Source organism: Ailuropoda melanoleuca, chromosome 2 (assembly GCF_002007445.2).
Source record: "Ailuropoda melanoleuca isolate Jingjing chromosome 2, ASM200744v2, whole genome shotgun sequence".
In the NCBI taxonomy this organism is placed as follows: Eukaryota; Metazoa; Chordata; class Mammalia; order Carnivora; family Ursidae; genus Ailuropoda; species Ailuropoda melanoleuca.
In genome coordinates this window covers 20,565,480-20,586,173 of record NC_048219.1, presented here as the reverse complement: position 1 = coordinate 20,586,173, position 20,694 = coordinate 20,565,480, and the positions used below count along the sequence as shown (strand labels likewise).

At 53.5% G+C, this 20,694-nt stretch overlaps 1 protein-coding gene across 10 annotated transcripts in view; it reads left to right on the top strand.

The window, feature by feature from the left end:
• Positions 1-20,694, top strand: part of ERI3 (ERI1 exoribonuclease family member 3) — a 126,850-nt gene that overhangs the window by 105,111 nt on the left and 1,045 nt on the right. Inside the window, exon 10 of one of the 10 annotated variants that reach the window (XM_034651069.1) lies at positions 15,067-20,692. The exons of the other annotated variants lie outside the window; for them this stretch is intronic. Within the exon in view, the coding sequence (XP_034506960.1) occupies positions 15,067-15,101 (35 nt within the window). The 3' untranslated portion in view covers positions 15,102-20,692. Of the gene's footprint in view, positions 1-15,066; positions 20,693-20,694 lie in introns of those variants that run through there. 10 annotated transcript variants of the gene reach the window in all.

Here is a 20,694-nt window from a genome sequence, read left to right as displayed (position 1 = left end):
TCCATGAGATGCATGGAAGTGATGGTTAATTCAGAGCCAGCAGTAGCCGTGCGAATGGAGGCAGAGGACCAGTCAGTGAATGCTTACCTTGCACCTGCTGTGTGTCAGGAACTGTGATAGGTGTACTGGTGAAGGTGACAGAGAGCCCTGCCCTCACGGAGCTCAGGTGCGGTCGTCAGACAGGTACAGTTGGCCCTGGCAGCTGAGGGAGAGGTAGGTTCAGGAATGGAGGTGGTGGAGCTCTTTTTCCAGGCAGAAAGGGGGGTGTTGTGGGCTGTCAGCATGGCCTCTTAGTCAGGAGAGGGACATTTCGTGAACAGGGTGGTGTGGAGCGGGGTGGGGGAGAAGAGGGACCGCGCATATGCGCAACTGCTGATGTCCAGAGGTCAGCAGACTCCGTCTGCATCCTTCCTGTGGACCACAGGCTTTGAGGCAGGACAACCTCCACGGGGGACTTGAGACTGCTGTGTTGTGCTGCTTTTGTTTCTGCAAAGGGTCAGCAAGTATTTGGGGGTACTTTTTATTAACTAATGTAATTTTCACACCAGTTTTATGGAAGGCAGGCATTATCATTCCCATTTTATAGACTAGGAAGCTGAGACTCAGTTAAGTGCCTCTCCTGAGGTCGCATAGCCAGTTGAATTGAAGAGCCAGGACTCAAACCCGGGTTCATCTGAGGGCAGAGTCTGTGTTCTTACCGCTGTGCTGAACTAGGAAGCACCTTTTTGGTGTCAGGCTTTGTGCTACCAACAGAGACGTGAGGAAGAACACAAGCTCACTTCCCTCTTTTCCCTCAGTCAGTGTGAAACCTGTATACAGGCCTTGACAAAGCCTTGTCAAGGAAGAAAGGAAGGGAGGCATTGCCACCCTTTCACGCCTGCTACGGTCACCCTCAGAGCCAGAGCACGGCAACTCTTGGCTTCTGACCTCCTTCTGGCTCTGAGAGTTCTTACTCTGATTTGTTTGCTCTCCACCTCATTGACTGGGAAAATCCTGCCCGTTTTCCAGGGGCCACCTCTTCTGGGAATCTTGCCTGGACTTCCCAGTGTGCATGTACAAACTACATCCTTGGACCCCACTTACAGTTTGTTGGGGGTGATGTTCAGGCCCTCCATACTTGATCTCTCTAACAGCAGGACCCAGAAATCTGCACAGGAAATGTCAGTAAAAACTCACCTGTTGTTGGGACATGGAAGCCGCACAGAGTGCTGATTTCAGCTGGCTGGGAGAATAACTGGAACCTTCCCTGATGCCCAGCTGGGTGGTCCTGCCCTGGTTCCTTAACCCCTCTGCTCAGGGCCTGAGGAGGGTCCCTCTGAGGCTCATGGTAAGAAGGGATGGCCAGACACCACCAAGTGGACTCTCAGGAGCTTGTTGCCCAGCATGGTTTGGCAAAAACAGCTGGGCTGGCAGGAGGCAGGGTGGGGGCCTGGCCCCAGGGGGGCAGTACTGGCCTGTGGTCTCCCCTGAAGGACTAGGGTGTCTATCAAGAGTCCAGTCAGAGCGCATTAGCTCTGTGACACGGATCTCATTAGCTCCCGTGAGAGGTGTCACTGCAGGAGAATTGTCGGCTCAGGGAGATGCTTGTACCAAAAGGAAGAAAGGACAGTGACAGCCTTTTCTCTGCCGCCTCCGCCGCCACGCTCCCTGGGCCGCGCGCCCTCCTCCTCGTGGGGGGGGGGGGTGCTGGCTAATGAGCTCGTCTACAGTACAGCTTTGCCTTCCCCTCCTTGAAGTTCCCCAGGTCCCTCTGAAGACCTCAGGCCCAGGATTAGCACACACCAAACGCCAGCCCCCCTCTTGCCCAGCAGGGAGTTCCTTCTGATCACTCTGCTCTGCTACCATCGGCAAGGGAAAGGAGGTGGGGCCGAGACAGAGCCACCGTGGCTGGCAGGAAGGGGGCTTTCACCCTTGGAAGGCTCAGGCCCCTCTGCCTCCCTTGACAGAGTGACCATGTCCACTTCTCTGCGGTGGGTTCTTTCTTTCCAGAGTTGCAATCTTATCCTCCCCTCCCCTTTTACCATTGACATCAGTCTGGGCAGTGCCCCCATCCCTATGGAGAACCCTTCTCCCAAGTCACAGAAGAATGTAGGGACGGTGGCCGAGGGTTCAGCAGGTAGCATTTAGATCTGATCTGATCTAAGGCTTTCTGGCTGAGCTAAGGGGCTTCAGAATCAGCTAGAAACCAGTCTGGGTTTTGGAAGACCTGAGGGTGGTGAAGTATTGATGTAAGGCCCCTGCAGACCTAGTAGCCCTCTCCCTGGGTGTCCCAGAGACGCAGAAAGGTGCTGCTCGGGCCACCCCTGCCCTCTGCACTTCGGCCATCTTCAGGGCAGGTTCAGGGGGAGTCAGCACAGCTGCCTTACAGGGAGAGGGCAGAGACAGCAGGAGTATGTGCTCCCTCGGCACTGCCTCCACGCCCCACTCCTGTCTAGTTCTTTCTGGTGTGGCTCAGAGAAAGTGAGCCGCTGGGGGACGGGTGGCCATGAGAAGGGATTACTCTCCAGGCATTGACAGGGGCTCCACTGGCCTGCCTGGAGGCAGTATTCACCTGGAGGGGTACTCACTCCTTCCTTCGTCAGCTGGCACCCTTGGAGCCCCGGAGACATCTGAGGAATTGGTCCTTGCCAGACACCCGGCTCTAGTCTTCAGTGGCAACCACAGGTGGACAAATGGATAGACAGGTAGACAAGTGGACTGCCAGAGGGATGGGGGAAGGTTCTGGTATGTGTATGTTTGTGTTCTGTGCGTGTGTCATGCACTGGGAAGTACAATCTTTGTTTCCCTACCTTCCTAGCCCCGGGCCCGGCCTGGCCTCCCCTTGTCTCTCTCTGTATCTCCTGTCAAACCGTCGCAGACGTAAATGACAAAGAAATCAGAAAGACAGATCAATGCCGGCCAAATTAGCACTTGCAGATAGACTGTGCGGGGATGTCAGCGCCCTGACCCCTGGTGATCTTGCAGCCTCCACTGCTGATATTATGCAAATTGCATCCATCTGGCAGGACCTGCGTGCTGGCTGCTCCTACTCAGAGGAGTAATGGGCTGGGGGTGGGCGGGAGTGTTGGAGCAAGAGTCGGTGGAGTGAGTGTGTGCGTGTGTGTGCGTGTGTGAGCGTGTGCTTGAGTGTGTGTGAGGGCGTGTGGTGCCCACCGAGCGCTGGGCGGTGAGGGAGTGATTGACAGGGCAGATAAGGGGCTGCATTGGATTCCTTTGGGCTGGGGGATTAGGAGCAGCCACAGATGGGAGATAACTGGACTTCATTTCAGTTTATTTTCCTCCTTATCCCCGCTCCCCACCTTCATTCCCCGAAAAACACAATCTCTGTAGTTTGCGTTTTCATCAATATTTGCAAGTCATTACCACTGGTTTAAGGTGAGAGACAATGTCAGGGCCCAGACCAGGCCAGCCCCTCCCCTGACTGCATCCAGGTCTGGCCCCCTGAAAATGAGTGCCGTGCATAGCCAGACAGCCTTCACTCTGGCGGTGCTCACAGCATCCCTCCTGCCAGGCCCACAGTACTCCTGGGAGGGGCCACGCCTCATGGACCAGGCCCAGACCTCCTCAGCTGACCTAATGCCCCCTGACAGTCCTTAAGCTGGTCTCTGCCCCTGCCACCTGAAGCTGCTGTGTGACATCCTTGCCCCCAAGCTTAGGCTCCAGCATAGGTGCTTCTGCCCCTGGTATTAGCCCCTTCCCCACAACTCCTCGTGACCTTGACGCTGGTGACCAAGGCCCAGACCCCATCTGGGCAAAGTGGGGCTATGGCCTATGGAGGGGGCAACTTGATCTGAATCGCCCTCCAACACCGGTATCCTTCTACATTTGTGGAGTGCCAGGTGTAGTACAGAGGAGTTCCCATCTGTCATCGAGTTTCCAAACCCTGTGAGATAGGGGCTGTCAGCACTACTGTGTGTGAGCAAATTGGAGCTCAGGAAGGTTACCGTTCACCCAAGGCTGCAGAGCAAGGATGTGGGAGCGCCAGAATTTAAACATCTCTCTCTCTAAGGTCGGAGCTTGAAACCACCAAATTCTGCTGCTTCCGTGTGGCTGCAGCCGCCCCAGACACTCTACACATCAGCATGCCTGGGCCCGTGGAAGGGAGCCACTCTTGCACAGTGGGCAGACGCGTTCCTTCCGCTCCCAGCCTCTGAACACAGACCCTGACCCAGACCAGACCCCCTACCAGGCTGAACCAGACCAAAAGGGACAGGATTCAAACACATGCCGCCCTCAGGAGCAGTGTGTCTGAGACAGTCGGGCTGTAGCAAGAAGGACGCACAGAGGACAGAACACACCCCGCGGCTGAGCCAGCCCCAGGATATGTCACCACATGTGGCATCCAGGCCCCTGCAGCTCAAGGAGAGGGGCTGAGCAGCTCAGTCCAGGCAGCTGTGGTGGCGGAGGGTATAGCTGACCCAGGGGCCCCTCCAAAACTGGGTCCCCACTGTACCCTCCCACCAGGCAAGGTTGGGAGCTGAGAGTGCTGGGGACATGTCCGGGGACACGTGTGCAAGGGGAGCTTGTCCTAATGAGGAGAACATGGCTGCTAGTTAGGCGAGGGGCGGGCGGGGAGCTGCAGAGCTGATTGAAGGCAGGGGCAGGGGTCAGACAATTAGGCCCAGATCCGGCCGTTTGATGTGAGTTCTGAGGCCTCAAAGCCTCCCTTCAGCCCGCTCCCTCCACTCCCTCCTCTCCCTCCTCTTTCCTTTCTTCTTCTGCCCAAAGGCAGGAAGGATGGAAACGCTTACTCTCACTGTTACTATTATTAAACTCTGCGGCAGGCCAGCCAGACCCCAGGACTCCTGCCCACAGGGGGCACTCCAGGCCCCCAGGAGGCTTCTTGGGCCCCAGGGGGTGTCTGGCCAGAGGCCAAGACCAACCTGAGGGCAGGGATGAGCTGAGCCCCCGGAACAGGGTAACCTTGCTCCCTTTCTTGCTTCTGAGACAGGAATGAATAGGGCTGCCCAGTGGAGATTTGGGCCCAGGGCTGCTTTGACCATCACCTCCTGCAGCCACCTAGTTCTTTTCTGTTCTGTCTGGGGTTTGAGGGTGAGGGTGTGGTTCATTCACACACATACCCCATCACACAAATAGTTGTCTGCAGCAATCACACCAAAACCCTGCCCTGCAAGGTAGAGCTGCACGGAGCCACACAGCCCTACAGTACTGTCACACTCACACACCAGAGTAGAGTGCGTCCCCCGCCACGTCGTCGTCATACAGCATCACAGGGTCCCTTACTTTAGTCACACCCAAGGTCTTGCACAGAAGACCTGTCTCCTACAGCAGGGCCCTGGGAGCTAAGCCCCTCCCCAGAGTGTCTGGGAACAATAGTCTGATCTTGTGTCCAGGGTGGATGGGTGCTGAGCCCTTCCAGCCCCCCATCCTAGGAAATAAGCCTAGAGAGCAGGTACTGACCAGAGAGTGGGAGGAAGCCAGATTGGGGGGGCAGCAGGGAGAGGGAGGGTTGGAGCAGAGATAAATGTTAGCTCATTTCTTCCGTAATTAGTTACTCCCTCATCCCCGCGTTGTAATTGTGAACAAGCTGTAATGTTTAATTAGTCTGTAAATGAAACCCCAATTTCATAATGGCCTGGCTGACAGGGCTAAGTGAGCAGGGGAGGAGGCAGCGGGGAGGTAATAGGGAGGGTCCGTGGCGGGGGGGGGGGNGGGGGCTTTGCAGGATTACCTCCTCTTCCCTTCAGCCCGAACCTGGGCTCCGTCTGTGGAGGCTCTGTGACTAGGTCTAGTACTTGCACTCCCCACGCTAAGGTCCTCTCCACCAGCCCACCTTACCAGAGAAAAGAGGGGAAGGTGCCCTTCTGCCCTGCTCTCTGCGTGCCCTCCAATTCTCTGGTTGGGATACCACAATCACAGTCCGACCTACGTGCTTCTGGTTGGAAAAGCTGGCTCTGGGGGCCCAGGCCTTGTGACTCCAGCAAGGATGTTGCTGCCTCCCTAGGTCCCACCTTCTTCCTCTTCAAATCATCATCCTGGGAGGTCTTTGCTCAGCACCTGGACCTCAGAATCTGGTCCTCCACCTAAAGGAGCCAGTGACTGGCACGGGACAGGCCCCTCCCCCTCCAGTCCCACTGCTAGGCGGCATCCTGCATCCGTGCCAGGCTCGCACCCCAGGCAAGACCTTGCTCTCGGTGGGTATCACCGCAGACTGTGATAAACTGGAGCTGCCGCAGGGGGGAGCCCCCGGCCCCACCGCTGTCTCATCGGTCTCCCTGTCTCCCCCACAGCATCCTCACCGCCTGCACACGCCCCCGCCCCGCCTGCTGCGGCCATAAATCTCAATTTACGAGGGCGGCTCTGGTGGGGGAGGGAGGCAGCACCGCTAATGACGGCTCCTCAGCCGGATTTTTCATGTTGCACAGTCATAAATTTTTAAGAACAGCATGGGCAGCACGTTAGCGAGTTATCGAGGCTGCCTCCGTGCTGGCTGCCTAACTCCAAGAGAGCAAAGAAGCAGGCAGGGCAGAGGCAGCATTTGGGGCAGGGGTAGGGCCCCGCAGCCAGACTAGTCTGAAAGCAGGGGTACCGCTGGGCCACGCGGGCAGGCCAGCGTGAGCCTTCGCACGGGGCCGGTAGTACTGCCCGAGCAGCTGGGAGCCAAGGACAGGCACACAGGTGGGAAGTGGCGTGTGGGCACACAGACCATGGTGTTGGGAGGTGCTGATGGATGCCTCTGCTCCAGGACTTGACACCATGATGTACAGGGAGCCTGAAGACATATGGATTTTCAAAGTGGCCACTTTGAATAGAATTACCAACCCTGACCATGTGCACAATGAAGCCTCTGCCCTGGCTGAGCTACATTTGGTTCATAAACGAGGTGGGACCATTTTGGGATCATTCTTGAGAACTAGGGTCCCTGGAGCCACCAAGGGAGATCCCTGGGGAAATGCCCACAGAGGGGCAGACCTATGGATATGCTGGAGCCAGGAGCCTAGAAACTGGATGACCTTGTTCTAGTCAAGGCTCGTCACTTCCAGGTTGTGTGGTCCTGGGTAAGTCACTCACCACTCTGGGCCTCTGTCTCTTCCTCTTTAAAATGGGGTTGGTGGTGACTCCTACCTCCCAGGCTTACTATGAGGAGAAAGAAGGTAATGCATTTGAAAATACTGTAAACCTACCTCCCACCAAGTACCAGTTAGCTCATTTGTCTATTTTAGATATCTGTAAAAGTTTTGAAGAGAGTGTCTGAGGAAAAGATCTTTGTGGGGGACTGCGGGGCATTCGTTCACTTTTGTTCATTCATTCAGATGTTTGCTGAGGTCTTCTGGGTGCCCAGTCCAGTGCCGGATTTCAGAGGTGAGGGAGGCTCCTTCCTGGGAGGTGGTGTGAGCACTTGCGGCTGAGGCAGCTCAGTGTTCCCAGCCCTGTGCCTGGTCCCCAGGTAGAGTCAATGGGCCAGATCCAGCCCGGTCCTGCCATGGGCACACCCAAGCTTCAGGGTGCTGAGAAGCCCACAGAGGCCTTCTCATAAGCCCCAGGCTGAATGCACCGAGGGTCCTAATCTGTGCAATTGAGGGTTAATGATCTTGACCATCTCTCAGGAGCCACAAGCAGAAGGTCAAGAAATCGGATAGCAGAGGTGGTGTGAGTGTGCATATCAGGTGTTCAGGATGTGTCCGTGGCAGTCCACCAGGAACAAATGCCAATCGTTTAGGGAGAAGAGCATCCCCAAGCTGGGCTTTGTTGGTGTAGTGGCAGTCCCCTGCCCCTTCTCAAGCCACTCTCCTCGTGCCCTCTGCATTCCAGCACAAGACCCTCCCCCGTTTTCTGGCAACTGCCATTCTTTCTCTGACCTCAAGGCCTTCCCACGTGGCTTTATGGACCTTGGGAGCCCCCCATTCCCATCCCTTGGCCTCCTGCTCATCCTTCACTCATCTTTCGGGGAGCAGCTCAAAGTTTGCTTCCCCAGGGAAGCCTTCCCTGACTCATAAACTTGGTCAGGTCCTCCCCTGTGCACATGTTGCTAACACCCAGTGCTTCCCCTGCACAGCCTTTCCTCACAATCCAAATTAAGAAATAGTCATTTAACGCCTCTCTCCTCAACTGGATTGTAAGTTCCCTGAGGGCAGGAACTTATGTCTGTTTGTTCAGCTGGTATCCCCAAAGGGTAACCTTGTGTCTGACTCGTGTAGGCAGGTAGTAAATAAAATGTGTTGTTTTGAATTAAGTTGAGCTGAGGTGGGCCTGGCCCACCCCTGGGTGCCAGGGCAGGGGGAGGCAGCTAGGGCAGTGCCTGGAGCTGAGGTGCTTCCCATTAGTCCTCATGATTAATTCACAGCCACACTGTGATGGAGTGGGCTTGTCCCCAGTCAGCGCCTCCGCTGGGGCCCACCTGTTAGCGACAAACAAACAAAGGGAATAAATAATGCATTGGGAGCTGAGCCAGGCAAGGCGGCGGTATTGAAATTAATAGGGATTAGCCGAGCAGCTTGAGGATGAAATATTTACCAGGTGGGACGGGGCTTTGGGAGGGCAGCCCCCTCGCAGAGTCCCCAGGCAGAGCCAGGCCCTTCTCCAGGGCATCACTGCTAGGACTGGGGAGTCCTTCCACCAATACTGCTGCCCCCAGATGTGTCAGTTTGCTGGACAGACTGGTGGCCAGACTGCTGAGAGCTCAGGTCCCAGCCAGTATCCTGGCCCAGCAGGTCTTGGGGAAATGAAGATACTAGAAGGGAGTGGAGGTGGAGAAGGGGCTGAAGCCCCCAGCACTTGGGAAGCAGAGGACAAGGACCTTGACTAATCATCAGGGCCTGGGCAGGTCTAGGCTTTGGGCAACGGATGTCAGGGCTGAAATAAGTTTGCCTGTGACCTTGTCTCCCATCCTTCCCTCTTTCTTTTCTTCCAGTTCTTCCTTTCTTCCACTTAATACGTGTTTACTGAGGGCCTCTGCACAGGTAACATTAGTGCCCTCGGGTTTGTGATCTAGCAGGAGGTGACAGAGGCCATCACAGTGGAGGAACACTGGGTGCTGTGAAACACATAGAAGGATCTCTAACACACACATGAGGGCCCAGGTAAGGCACTTGAGGAAATGATAGCAAGGGGCGGGGCTTTCCAGCAGAAGGAGGGCATGCAGAAAAAGCTGAGAAGCAAAAGAGCCTCAACTCTGGGGTCCAACAGGAGAGTAGGGAAGACGAGGCCTGAGGGGGAAACTGGGCAGATCCCCGGAACTTTATAAAGAAGTTTGGACACTATCCTGAGAGCAGTGAGGTGCTGTTGAAGTGGTGGTTATTTTAATGATTAACTCTTAAACTTTTTACTTTGAACCAATTTTACATTGCAGAGAAGTTTCTATACGTCTCTTACCCAGCTTTCTCTCATGTTAGCATTTGACATAATCACAGTACAATTATCAGCATGTAGGAAATGAACGTAGGTACTATACTGTGAGCTAAACTGAAGTCTTCCTTGGATTTCACCAGTGTTTCCAATGCCGTCCTTTTTCTGTTCCAGGATCATTGAAGGGTTTTAAGACAGGGAGTGAAATGACCAGATTTGTGGCTTAAAAAGACACCTTGGAGATTGGCAGGGGCACTGCTGTCTCCTAGGTGAGAGGTGGTGGTGCCCTGGACCAGGGTGGTGGTAGTGGGAATATAGGTTTAGAAATCACTGGGACATCTAGGGTAGGTAAAGCTCAGGGCTGGGTAAGTGTGCCGAAGGAGAGAGTGGAGAGTGAGAAGGGGACCAGTGGCAGCTCTGAGCAACACCCACTTCATAGGGACAACCAGAGGAAGGATGCGTACAAAGAAGCTGGAGGAGTTGGACAGGGAGGGAAGGTGCTCTCACCGAAGCCAGGGGTGAAGAGCTTCAGGGCACGAGTCAGTCCACTGGGTCCATCTAAACCATTGGACTTCAGCCCTGTGAGGTCGGAGGGATCATTCGACAAAGTGGTTGGGTAGGACGCAGGTGGGGGATCAGACTGTAGGGTGGGAAATGAGGGAAGGAGGCCTTGAGTGTTAACTGGGAAGTTTGGCTAGGAAAGGGAGGAGAGGTTGGGTACCAGGCGCGTGGAAAAGAAGTTAAGGCAAGGTTGTTTTTAAAGATGGGAGAGATTTGATATGTTCACATGCTTATGTGAAGGAAGCAGTGCAGAAAAACAATGGAGACTTGCTCTATCGGAGAGAAGGGGGCTTGCTCCTTACTAAGGCCCCCGAAAAAGAAGTGGGGTGAGGAATCCAGGTAGAGTGAAGGTGGGCTTTAGAAGTGCCATCAGGATGCACCCTCTCTCCTCCCTCTGTAACAGGTGAGAGGAGAGCGCCTCCTGTGTCTCCTGTGGGAGAGGGGTGGGGGTGGGGGACTTGAGAATGGTGGGAAGTAGAGAAAACTCTGCGTTGCCACTAGGGATAAAGGGAGAGAGCGTGCTCGCTGATCAGGAATGGAGGTGGTTGGCCGGGCAGTTTTATACACCCAGGTGAGCTTGCAGACTCTGGTTTTAGGAGGGGCACAAATCTGTATGGATGTGGTGACTAGAGTCACCCTTAGCCCAGATGCAAGTGTAGAGAAGGCAGTTTGGGTTTTTCCAGGCAAGGGTGATGGAAAGAAAAGGGAGCAAGTGAGTTGAGAATATTGGCAAGGAAGGACTGAGATGATGGGCTCCTGTGTGAGGTGTGTCGGTCATGTTGCTAGGACGACAGCTGCTTGGTACATACCCAGTAGCCACTATCTTCCTTCCTCACTAAATGGAGCCCTTGTATCACTAGGGGCGGCGGTGTGTACCCAGGTAAAACACCACTTTTTTTAGTTCCTCATACAGCTATATATGGTTATGTCCCTGAGTTCTGGCCAGTGAGATAAAAGGAAAAGCATTGTGCAAGACCTCCAGGAATGATACTTAAAAGGAAGTGACTCAGCCGGGAAGTACATTATTCTTGCTCTTTCCTTCTTCCTCTTTCCTAAAATGTGGATGTGATGCTTGGAGCTCCTGCAGCCGTTTTGGACCAGGAGATAACCTGGAAATTGGAAGCAACATGCTGAGAAGGGCAGAAAGAAGAAGTCTGAGCCCCTGATGATTTGGTGGAGCTGTGGGAATTTCAGGCAACTTAGATTGCAAACCATAGACATAAAAAATTTTTCTTCGTTCAGTTGCGTTTTCTTCCCTGTTTTCCTGTGGGTTCCCATCAAAACTTGACTCTTTTAGCCTTTTTAGTAGTAACATGGCCTGTGTCTTGTGATATAGCAGGAAACAATTTGGTCAAATGTTTCAAGACAGCGTAACAAGAGTTACCAACTTCCTGGCTTGAAATAACAGTGCCCTCATTGCCCTTTGCCCTCTCTCCTCCCTTCAGCCAAGTTTGTATTATAGGGCCCATTTGTTATGTCATTCTCTTTCCTGTCTTTACATTCTGTATCAGTTAGTATGCTTCTGGCTACAAAAAAAAGAAAACTCAATGCAAGAGATCTTAAATAATAGGATTTATTACCTCACAAAAGTTTGAAGATGAGGTGATCCTAGGATTAGTTAATTCAGCATCTCAGCAATGTCATAAAGGACCCAGACTTTTCCCATTTTTCTGTTCTGTTATCTTCAGCGTGTTCTTCACAGGCTAACTCCCCTAACGGTTGGAAGATGGCTTCTGCAGCCCCAGACATTATGTGCAGACACGAAAACACCCAGCAGAATATAAAGGACTGTTTCCTCCTCGTGTTTCTCTTCATAAGAGTGAAGCAGTTTTCCTTGAAGGTCTTTCCGAAAGCAAACTGACCCTCATCCTCACTAGCCAGAGCACGAGGCCACCCCTAAACCAGTGGCCGGCAAGGGGGATGGGATCAGCACAGGTGGCTCGGACCTGGAGGATTCACTCTGGTCACAGGAGGGGGGAGTGGGCTCTGCCAGGTTGGCAGCAAGGGAATGACTATTGGGTAAGCAGTCAAAAGTCGACAGGGGAGGAAGTAAAGAGAGGAGGCAGGTGGTGTATCTGGAGAGGGTAGAGGTATTAATGTTTCAAGGTTCCAGTGAGATGAAAGAAAAGTGTATTATTGCCAGTAACTAGGGAGATTTGAATTTAATATTTCAAAGGAAGAGCAGTGGAGGATGTTAAAAAGGTAGAAGGTGTGACTGTGGAAATGAGTGGAAATAGGCTACGGTGGAAACGATCGTTAGTGCCGAGGTCAAAGATCCAAGAGGCAGGCAGCAAGTTTCTCAAAGGACAGGTTGTAGAGGCTATGACAGGCAGGTCTCTTGGGAAGGAGGCAGCCAGGATCTGATTGCTAGCACATGCTCACAAGAAAGGCCTCAGAGAGGCTGCTGGCACATGGGTCTGGGGCCAGGTCACAGGTGCCTGGGCAGTACCAGCAAGTGGCCTAACCTGTGTAGCCCAGTGTTGGCATTTTGGGAAAAAATCCACCCTGGTTGGTCAGGCCATTCTGGAAAGGGGTAAGGCCCTGTCACCTCCCTGTTGGAGCCACTCAAGGACTCTCCGAGGATAGTCCCACGGGGGGAGACCCCTAGGCACAGGTTAAGGTGGAATGGGGCAGATGTGTTCAGCTGTTCTCTGGAGCTGCCTCTTCCCCTCACCCGACCCCGGCCAGGTCCCCTTTGCTCAGCCTTAGGTTATCCGGCTAACCTCTGGCGCTTCCAGCGGTTGTATCCCAGAGTCAGGAGGAGGAGGGTGAGGCTTCTCGGCCCTTCTACCTGGATGGGGCCTTGGCTGAGAATGAGTGGGGGAGGCGGGCACCCGTTGTAATGGCCAGAGCAGCCGCCCTGTTACTACGGCGTATTTCACTTTTAATTCTGACATATAATGTAATGATCTTTTTTAAGGCCCGATGATATTATCTGCCTGACTAGATTATTGAGTCTTCATCATCTCCAGATAAATTTATGGCCAGGACGAGGCTCAGGATTTATCATCAGTCAATAGAGCTCGATACTCTAACAAGGCGTGTAATAAGATATACATATTTAATGATCCAAGGGGAGGAGCGCTAATGGGAGCCCAGAGTGAGTGGTCCACAGGGCTGGGGCTCTGCCCTAGGGCTGCCATAGGGGCATGGATGTGGTCTTTGCCCTGTGGTCCCCAACTCCGGCCTTTTTCATGACCACCTCAGTGTCCTCCTTGTTAACGTCCAGAGGGAGAGGCAGACAGGGAAAGGAAGAGGAGGCAGTAGGAAAAGTGTTGGAACTGGGGCCTAGGCCTCTTCAGCCCAAAGGGTGTAGAGACACCCCACCAGGGAAGTCCTCTCCCTGCTTCTGGACCTGGGGTAGGGGTGGGGGTAGTGGTGTCCTTAGACCTGTACACCCAGGCCCCTGAGCATTAGGGCAGGCCCACAAGGGGAGGGAGTGCCGGGGCTGCGTGCCCAGGCCGCGCTGATGGTGACGGATGGTTTTTCATTACAGCCTCTCAGGTCCTGCCCGCGCCCTGTGTGGAAATTCTATTTATTCCCTAATTTGTAAAAATTCCCTCTTTATCTGATCCCAATCAGGGTGGGGTAATTGGCTCTCTGGGGCAGCGGCTGGGGTCCTTGATGAAGAGCTATGTGGATGTACCCAGCCCGGCCCCCACCCAGCCCGCCACCAGGGCCCACAATTAATAATGATTTGCAAATGGCAGACAAGCAATAACACAGAAAGATGTGGCGTCCGCACTGCCTCTTCATTTCCTCCCCTCGCAGATATAAATGGCCACAGAACAAAAACCCAGCACTATAAATTCTGGAATTAGTTATTCACTGGGATAAATGGGGCCTGGAGCCACCAGCCCCTCTCCCCCCACCCTTCTTGCCTGCTTTCCCTGGTCCAGGTGTGTTCCTGGGCCTGACCCCTGACTCTTCTGTTTCTTTGGCTTGTGGCTCAGTTCCCCAGTTCCCTCCCTTCCCCACCCCTGTAGCTAGCCCTTCCTGTGTGGCCCAGAGTTGGGAGTGGTCACCTGCTCTGGATCTGTGGCTTCCTCAGCCTCCGCCGCCTCTCATTGGCCTCTCTTGGCTTCCCAAGCTGGCTTCTGTCCCCACTCTGCACCAGGGTTTGAATGAAGGTGACAGGTCCTGCTCGGCCTGGGAGTCTGGGTCAGGGTTGGTCTTGGGTGTCTTCTATGGCGTTTGGAACCAGTCTGGTCATTTGCCTGGCCAAGTCTGAGTTGGGCTCCTGGTGGCCAAATGTGATGTAAGTGACATAAGGCTTTGACGCCTGCTCGCTGGCCAGGCTGTTGTGGGATGTTGGCACAGGCGTTTCCGGGCACTATGCCCTCTCGGCCAGGCACATCCTCTCCCTGCCCCCCAAGTGGCTGTGAGCTGGCGGGTAATGGGCGTGTAATGGCCTCATTTCCATGCCCGGCCTCCAGGAGCGGCGGTAAGTGTTTGATTGCCTTAATTTCCAAACACATCATTATCCCAGCTTTACCAGCGCTTAATAAACACTTTATGAGGATTTTTTTAAAAACATCTTCAGTCCGCATACTTCTCTGAAGTGATAAACTCTAATTAAGTCTAATATTTAAAAATATGGTAATGGTGAGTTGTTTGAATAAGTGGACTGCATTTCTGTAATTTCATTATTACGTAAAACACGCTAATTATTTGGAGCGCGCTTATTACGGAGAGAGAAATCGCCTGCTAATCAAGATGAAATTGCCTTTTCCCCTTATTGTGGAACCACCGTCATCCTTCACCATCAGCCCTGTGGCACCTCCAGGCACCTCAGTGGGGTGGAGGGGGCAGAGGGGAGGGGCTAGAAGAAGGGGTCACTTTGGAGTTGAGGCTATAAGGGCCCTGTCGGGGGGGGGGGATGCAGAGGGAGCTGTGGGAGCCGTGTCTGGGCAGAGGGGTCTATATCTGGGGGTGGTGTCAGGAGGGCCAGGGTAGCCCTGTCTGGGCACCCAGGGGACTGCGTGGGCCATGTCTGGGATAAGGAACGGGCTTGTGGGATATCAGGGTATTACTGCTGGAATAATATTATTATTGGATGTTATTGGAATAGCAACCACAATAATAATCACTAACCCAGCCACTGTTTTAAGCACTTCACAAATAAAAACTCATTTCATCTTTTCAACAACCCTTTGAGGGAAGTAGTTGCTATAATTATCATTATTGTTCCCATTTTAGAAAAGAAGAAACCAAGACACAGAGAGGTGAAATAGCACCGTAACTTGCTCAAGTTAACAGTTACGAAGTGATGGAGTTTGGATTCGAACCCAGAATCTCAGGATATCCAGAGCCCTCTGCTGGTTCAGTCCTAAATTCACTGCCTTGGCTCCTATCTTCCTTCTGAGCTACCCTGTGCTGTTGTACCCTGAGTTGTACCCAGCTGTAGCTTGAGATGCTGGCCCCCAGCATAGAGCTGCCCACTTAGCAAATAAAAATATAGGACACCAATTAAATTTAAACTTCAGCCAAAGAATAAATAATTTTTTAGTATAAGTATGTCCCCTCTGGGGCTGGGGACTTATTAATCTGGCAGTCCTCTGTCAGGCAGGCTCAGCATTGACCTACTGGCCCTTTGCTCTCAGGCATGATGCTGCCAAGATGTGCGAACAGACAGACAGATGGAGCGGCAAAATGAGGCTCTAGAATGTCAGCACACCAGGGTTCTTGCTCTCTCGTCCTTACCAAGGTTCCTGCTCCTAGTGCTGTGTCCCCACCCCATCTTTGCTGGCCCCTGCTCCATGGGCCCTGGCCCCCTTCCTCACCTGCTCCTGGAGATCACTAAGAAAGTGTGCTTCCCAGGCTGAGCTGTTTAGGCATGAGGCCTCAGGTTTGTCTGAATCTTCCTTTAGGCCACACCACCTTGCAGCGTGTCACCCTGCTGCCCCTGATGTCTCCCAGTCCAGTTTGCCTCTTTGATCATTTCATGTTCATTCTCTTTTTTCTCTCCAACAGACCCACGTATGGGAATTGTATATATAATAGAGGCATCATTTCAGAAGGGTGGGGAAAGTGTGGACAGCTCAATCAATGGTGATAGGACAGTGGCTATCCACTAGAGGAAAAAAGTAAAGTTAGATCTTCTATTTCTCACCATATACAAAAATAAATTCCAGACAGATTAAAAAGTTAAATATAAAAACAAAGTATTAGAAGAAAACATATGATCGTTTTCTAATAGCACTGGGATAAGGAAGGCCTTTTTCAGTGAGATACAAAGCCTAGAAGCTGTAAAGGAAAAGCCTGATAGGTTTAAACGTCCCGTAGGAATCTCAAGATTTAACACTAGGTTCTCACTGCCCCAAACCTACGCCACCTCGGGTTTGCCTTACCTCCGTGAGTGGTACTAAGATCCTAGACTTACCCACTACAGCCTCACACCCTAATCTGCCCCCATTAAGGCTTGATCATTGTGTTTCCTTAAAATCTCTTGCCTCTGCCCATGTCTCCACGCTCGATACATCCCCACCTCTGTCTCCGCCGCCACTGGCCTGGTTTCTGGGCCACCGTTTCTGGCCTGGACCCATAGTGCAGTCTCCTAATCAGTGTCTGTGCCTTCAGGGTTAACCCTCCAATTCTTGAATGATAATTCTGAGACACAGGTGTGGTCCTGTCTTGCCCCTCCTCAAATTTGCGAGCATCTCCCCGTCAGTCCCAGAATAATGAGCTCTGAAGCTCTTAGCTAAGCCTCCAGTCTCCAGGATGTCCTCTGGCCAGTCACTGCTGACCTGGCCAGCTTCATCTCTCCCCACTCCCCTGCCTCCTACTCTTCATCACCCCCACCGCCTGCTAGACTGAAGTGTTTTTGGACACTATATTTCCCCTCCAGCAAGGAGCCCGTGCTGCTCACTATGCCAGGATCATCTCCCCACTCCCAGCCCAGCTTGCTGGCCAGCCCCCTCCCACACGCCCTCGGACTTCGGCCTGGCTTTGTCCTCCGGGGAACCCTTTCCTGACCCTCGGTGCCTTTTCTGTGCCGCCTTTTCCCGTAGCACTGCTCACACCGCACCACTTATGCGTCTGCCTCTGAGCTCCTTGAGGGCAGGGAGCAACAGAGTCTGCAGCCAGGCCTGTGACCCGGCACGGCCCGTGTGCACCCAGTGCACATTAGTGTCAGTGTGTATTTGCAGAGTGAATGAGTGCACAGATAAATGGTCCTCCAAGAGTTCCCTTGGGCCCTTTCCCTCCTGAGGGTGGTCCTCGCCCAGGCCCTGCTTCCTGCCCTCTACTGTTCAATTCCCAGACAAGTGCAGCTGACTGGAGCATGGCAGCCTCAGGTCATTGTCCTGTGTAAGCCCTCACTGGGTGTCCTAAGTGGTCTGAGCCACCCTTCCACCAGCAGCTTTGCCAAGCAGATATTTGACTACCCTTGGGCCGGCCAACAAGCTTATCCTTTGTCAGGTGCTAGCCCCACTCACCTGTCTGAGGGATTGAAGAAGCAGCTGCACATCTCCCGTCATGGTCTTGGCAATATGAAAATATTTCCAATGTTAAGAATATTAATGCCCCAAACAGAAGAGAGTCATCTTGTCACACGCTGATAACCCTGAAGGAACATAAAATTAGGTTAGTCTTCTAGAATTTGGAGGTAAGGAAGACCTACCTCCGAGGCCTCCATTGTGGGCACAAGGCTGTGTGCCTCCCACCCCTTAACCTTTACACCATAACAGCTTCAGGGTGGCCTCATTCGCTCAGTGAGAGGTGCCAGAAGGGGGGACTGCTGACCCATGTGGCCCCAGGGCTTCAAGCAGAGGACTGTCCCAGAGACCATGTTGTCACCAGCCTCACCCTGTTGCTGTCTCTCTCTGAACTTCTGGCCTGTTAAAAGGCCCAGATTTGTCTCTCCGCTTCTGCCCCATTTCCTAACTGTGCCATTGACTTTTTAAACTGACCAGTGGGTTGCACTGACTCATGAGGTTTCAAGGGCTAGAAAAAGAGCCTGGGCTGGAAGCCCATAACTGCCGTACCGTGGACTTGGTGAACTGAAGCAAGCGTCTTCCCCAGTCTGGGTGTCTCTCTTCGTTGTAGTGGACCAGTCACAACAAGTTAGACTCCAGAATCCTCAGTGAACAGGATCAGTAGTCAGTGTGAGCTTATGCAGTGAATGCCACTTGGTCTCATCAAGTGTGCTGGCCTGTCGTCTGTGCCATAGATTGTACAGTCTGTACCTTCTCACCATCGGGTCACCCGGGAAACTAGCACCCTTGCCTTCCCTCCAAGGAGAGGAAGGATTCCAGACCCAAAGCACCGACAAAGACGGGCTGTGGAGGGGTGTCACCTGCTGAGCACTCACAGTTAACACAGGTAGCGTCCCTTATCACCCCTAGCGGAGGAACCTGAAGTTCAAAGAACCATAGGCACTTGCCACAAGCACATAGCCCGTGGGCAAAGATAAGACTAGAAACGGGTCTGTCTGTCATTTTCAGAAAACAATGGTTCCTGGAGATTGGAACACACGGATTGGGGGTAAAGAATGGCAGAGGTGAGACCAGAGAGAGCAGGGACCTGTTTTACCGGGCCTTTACCTTTAAGTCCTATTAAAGAGTGTAGGCTTGATCCTGAGGGGAGCACGAGCCATTGAAAGGATTTAAAGAGACAAGGATGTGATCAGATTTGTGCAAGAGAGATCACTTGGGCTACAAGACAATGGATTAGAGGGAGAAGAAAGAGGATAGGCTGTGCAAGAGCAAGAGATGATGGGGTCTGCACTGGGGGGAGGGGCGGGGTGGCTGCGGGAATGAAGGGAAATAGATGATTAAACAGAATAAGAAGATAAAAATCCACAGTTGATACTTGAGATTTGGGGAGGGAGAGGGCAAAGTGTCGAGCCCCATTCTGAGGCTTCTTTGGGAGCGTTGGGGTGTTGGTCACCAGGATGGAGAACACTGGGTAGTGAAGACAGGTGGGGACGGAAATTGGTGCATTACTGGATGTTTCAAGTTTGTATGGATCTAGAAGGAGATGTTCCAGAGCTCAGGAGAGGTGCGGGTAGGAGACGGCGATCTTCAGGGCTTGCTGAAGCTCAGGGTGTGGATGAAGCCAGCCAGTGTGTCGAGTGCAGAGAGGTCAAGGACAGACTGGGCCAGGCAGAGGTGGGAGGTCAGTGCTGGCCCACTGGATGGCTGGTGGCCTGGGGGGGAGGGGCTGGGCACATTCACTTGGGCCAGGGGAGGCAGATTGAGCGATTTGTCCAGCAATGAGGGAGGAGCCAGATGAAGTCAATAGAAAACTAATTTTCTTTTCTGCTGGAAGAAATGAGGTGTGTGGCCGCTGGGTAATTGCAGATAACGAGGGGACTTATTCTTAATATGCACAGCGGCCATGGTCCCCAGAGTGCAGGAGACAGGAAGGATTGGAGGTGCCCTGACAAGGCCAGACTTCTTTGGGAAGAAAATCACCCTGTCGTAGCCTTTTTGACGGTGCCATCACAGCTGCTGGACCCTATCATAAACCCTCCTGTTCACAGGGCCCTTCCTACCCCATCTCCAGCCTGCCCCTCCTACACAGATCTTCCTGTCCCCTTCCCCTTCCTGTCAGCTGCCTCACTCACGTCGCAGCCCCCTCCCTCCACCCTCTACCCCTACAGCACAGGCATACACACTAAGGGAGACAAATGACGGGGCCTCAGCTGAGCGGGGCGCGTGTCCGGCCCATAAACCACGGGGACGGGTCACGTCTGGAGTTGCCATGGCCGCCACTACCCACCCATCTGTCTTCCCACTGTCCTGCCTCCAACCAGGCCTTATGGCTTCCTGAGTCCCTGGAGGAAAAGGGTGTCCCCGTGTCTGCGTTCTGTATCACTTTTCCATGCCCACATCCCCCTTGGGTACATTCATGTTGAGGTCTGCGAAACAGGACCCTGTGTGTGACTTGCCTGCCTTACACAGGGTTCACAGAGTCATGTCTGGCTAATGATACAGGACCTGGGCTGGCCAAGACTCCCGCTCCCACCGCCCTTTTCTAGCTCTATTGGGCCCCGTTTCCTAGTCTAAGGTTCCAGCATGGGCAGGCCGGAGGGCACAATGGAAGGGGTTGGCCCTTGACAGATGCAGAGGCCTCCTGACCCCACCTTGACCTTACCACCGCCTCACACCTGATTATGACATCGAAGTATAATGTTTCTGCAATCACAGCATCGATCCCATGAGGGCTGGTAGCGGCTGAGGTCCTGGTTATGGCCCAAGAGCATCTATGGGAGGTGGGAGAGAGGTGGGGGGAGAGGCAGCCGAAGGGATGGGGAGCTGGCTGGTGTTCTGGGCAGTGGAACAGGAAAAACCCTGGGCACTTGGGCCATTTCTGTCCTTGGCTTTCTGTAGAGGGACAAGTGTTGGGCAGCTGCACCTCCTGCTGGTGGCGTTAGAACAAGTCCTGGCCCGTGTCCACGATACTGAAGGCCTGGAGTATCTGCTCCTGCAGCCGCCAGCGTTCCAGGAGTTTCTCACAGGGACCAGTGCTGGAGAAACTGCTGTGACGGGGTCTGGCAGGAGCAGACATATTTAGAAGCAGCCAGAGACAGGACTGAAGCCTGACTGGCATCAGCCTGAGCCTGGTGAGGTGGGAGACGCAGGGCTTAGACTGAGCACACAGGCATCTCTAGAAGACTGCTGGCCAGGGTACCAAAGGACCACAAACCTGGACCCTCTCCGCTGGCCTGGGGCTATACAGGAGCAGGCGCCAGGCAGGCTGCTGTTGGAGCACACAAGCCTGGAGCCCAGGGCAGGCTCCCCAGGCCCCGGCCCAAAAGTGCCAAGGCTTGTGCCTCGTTACCAGCGATTATGGCCTGAGCCACATCTCTCTCTCTCTCACACA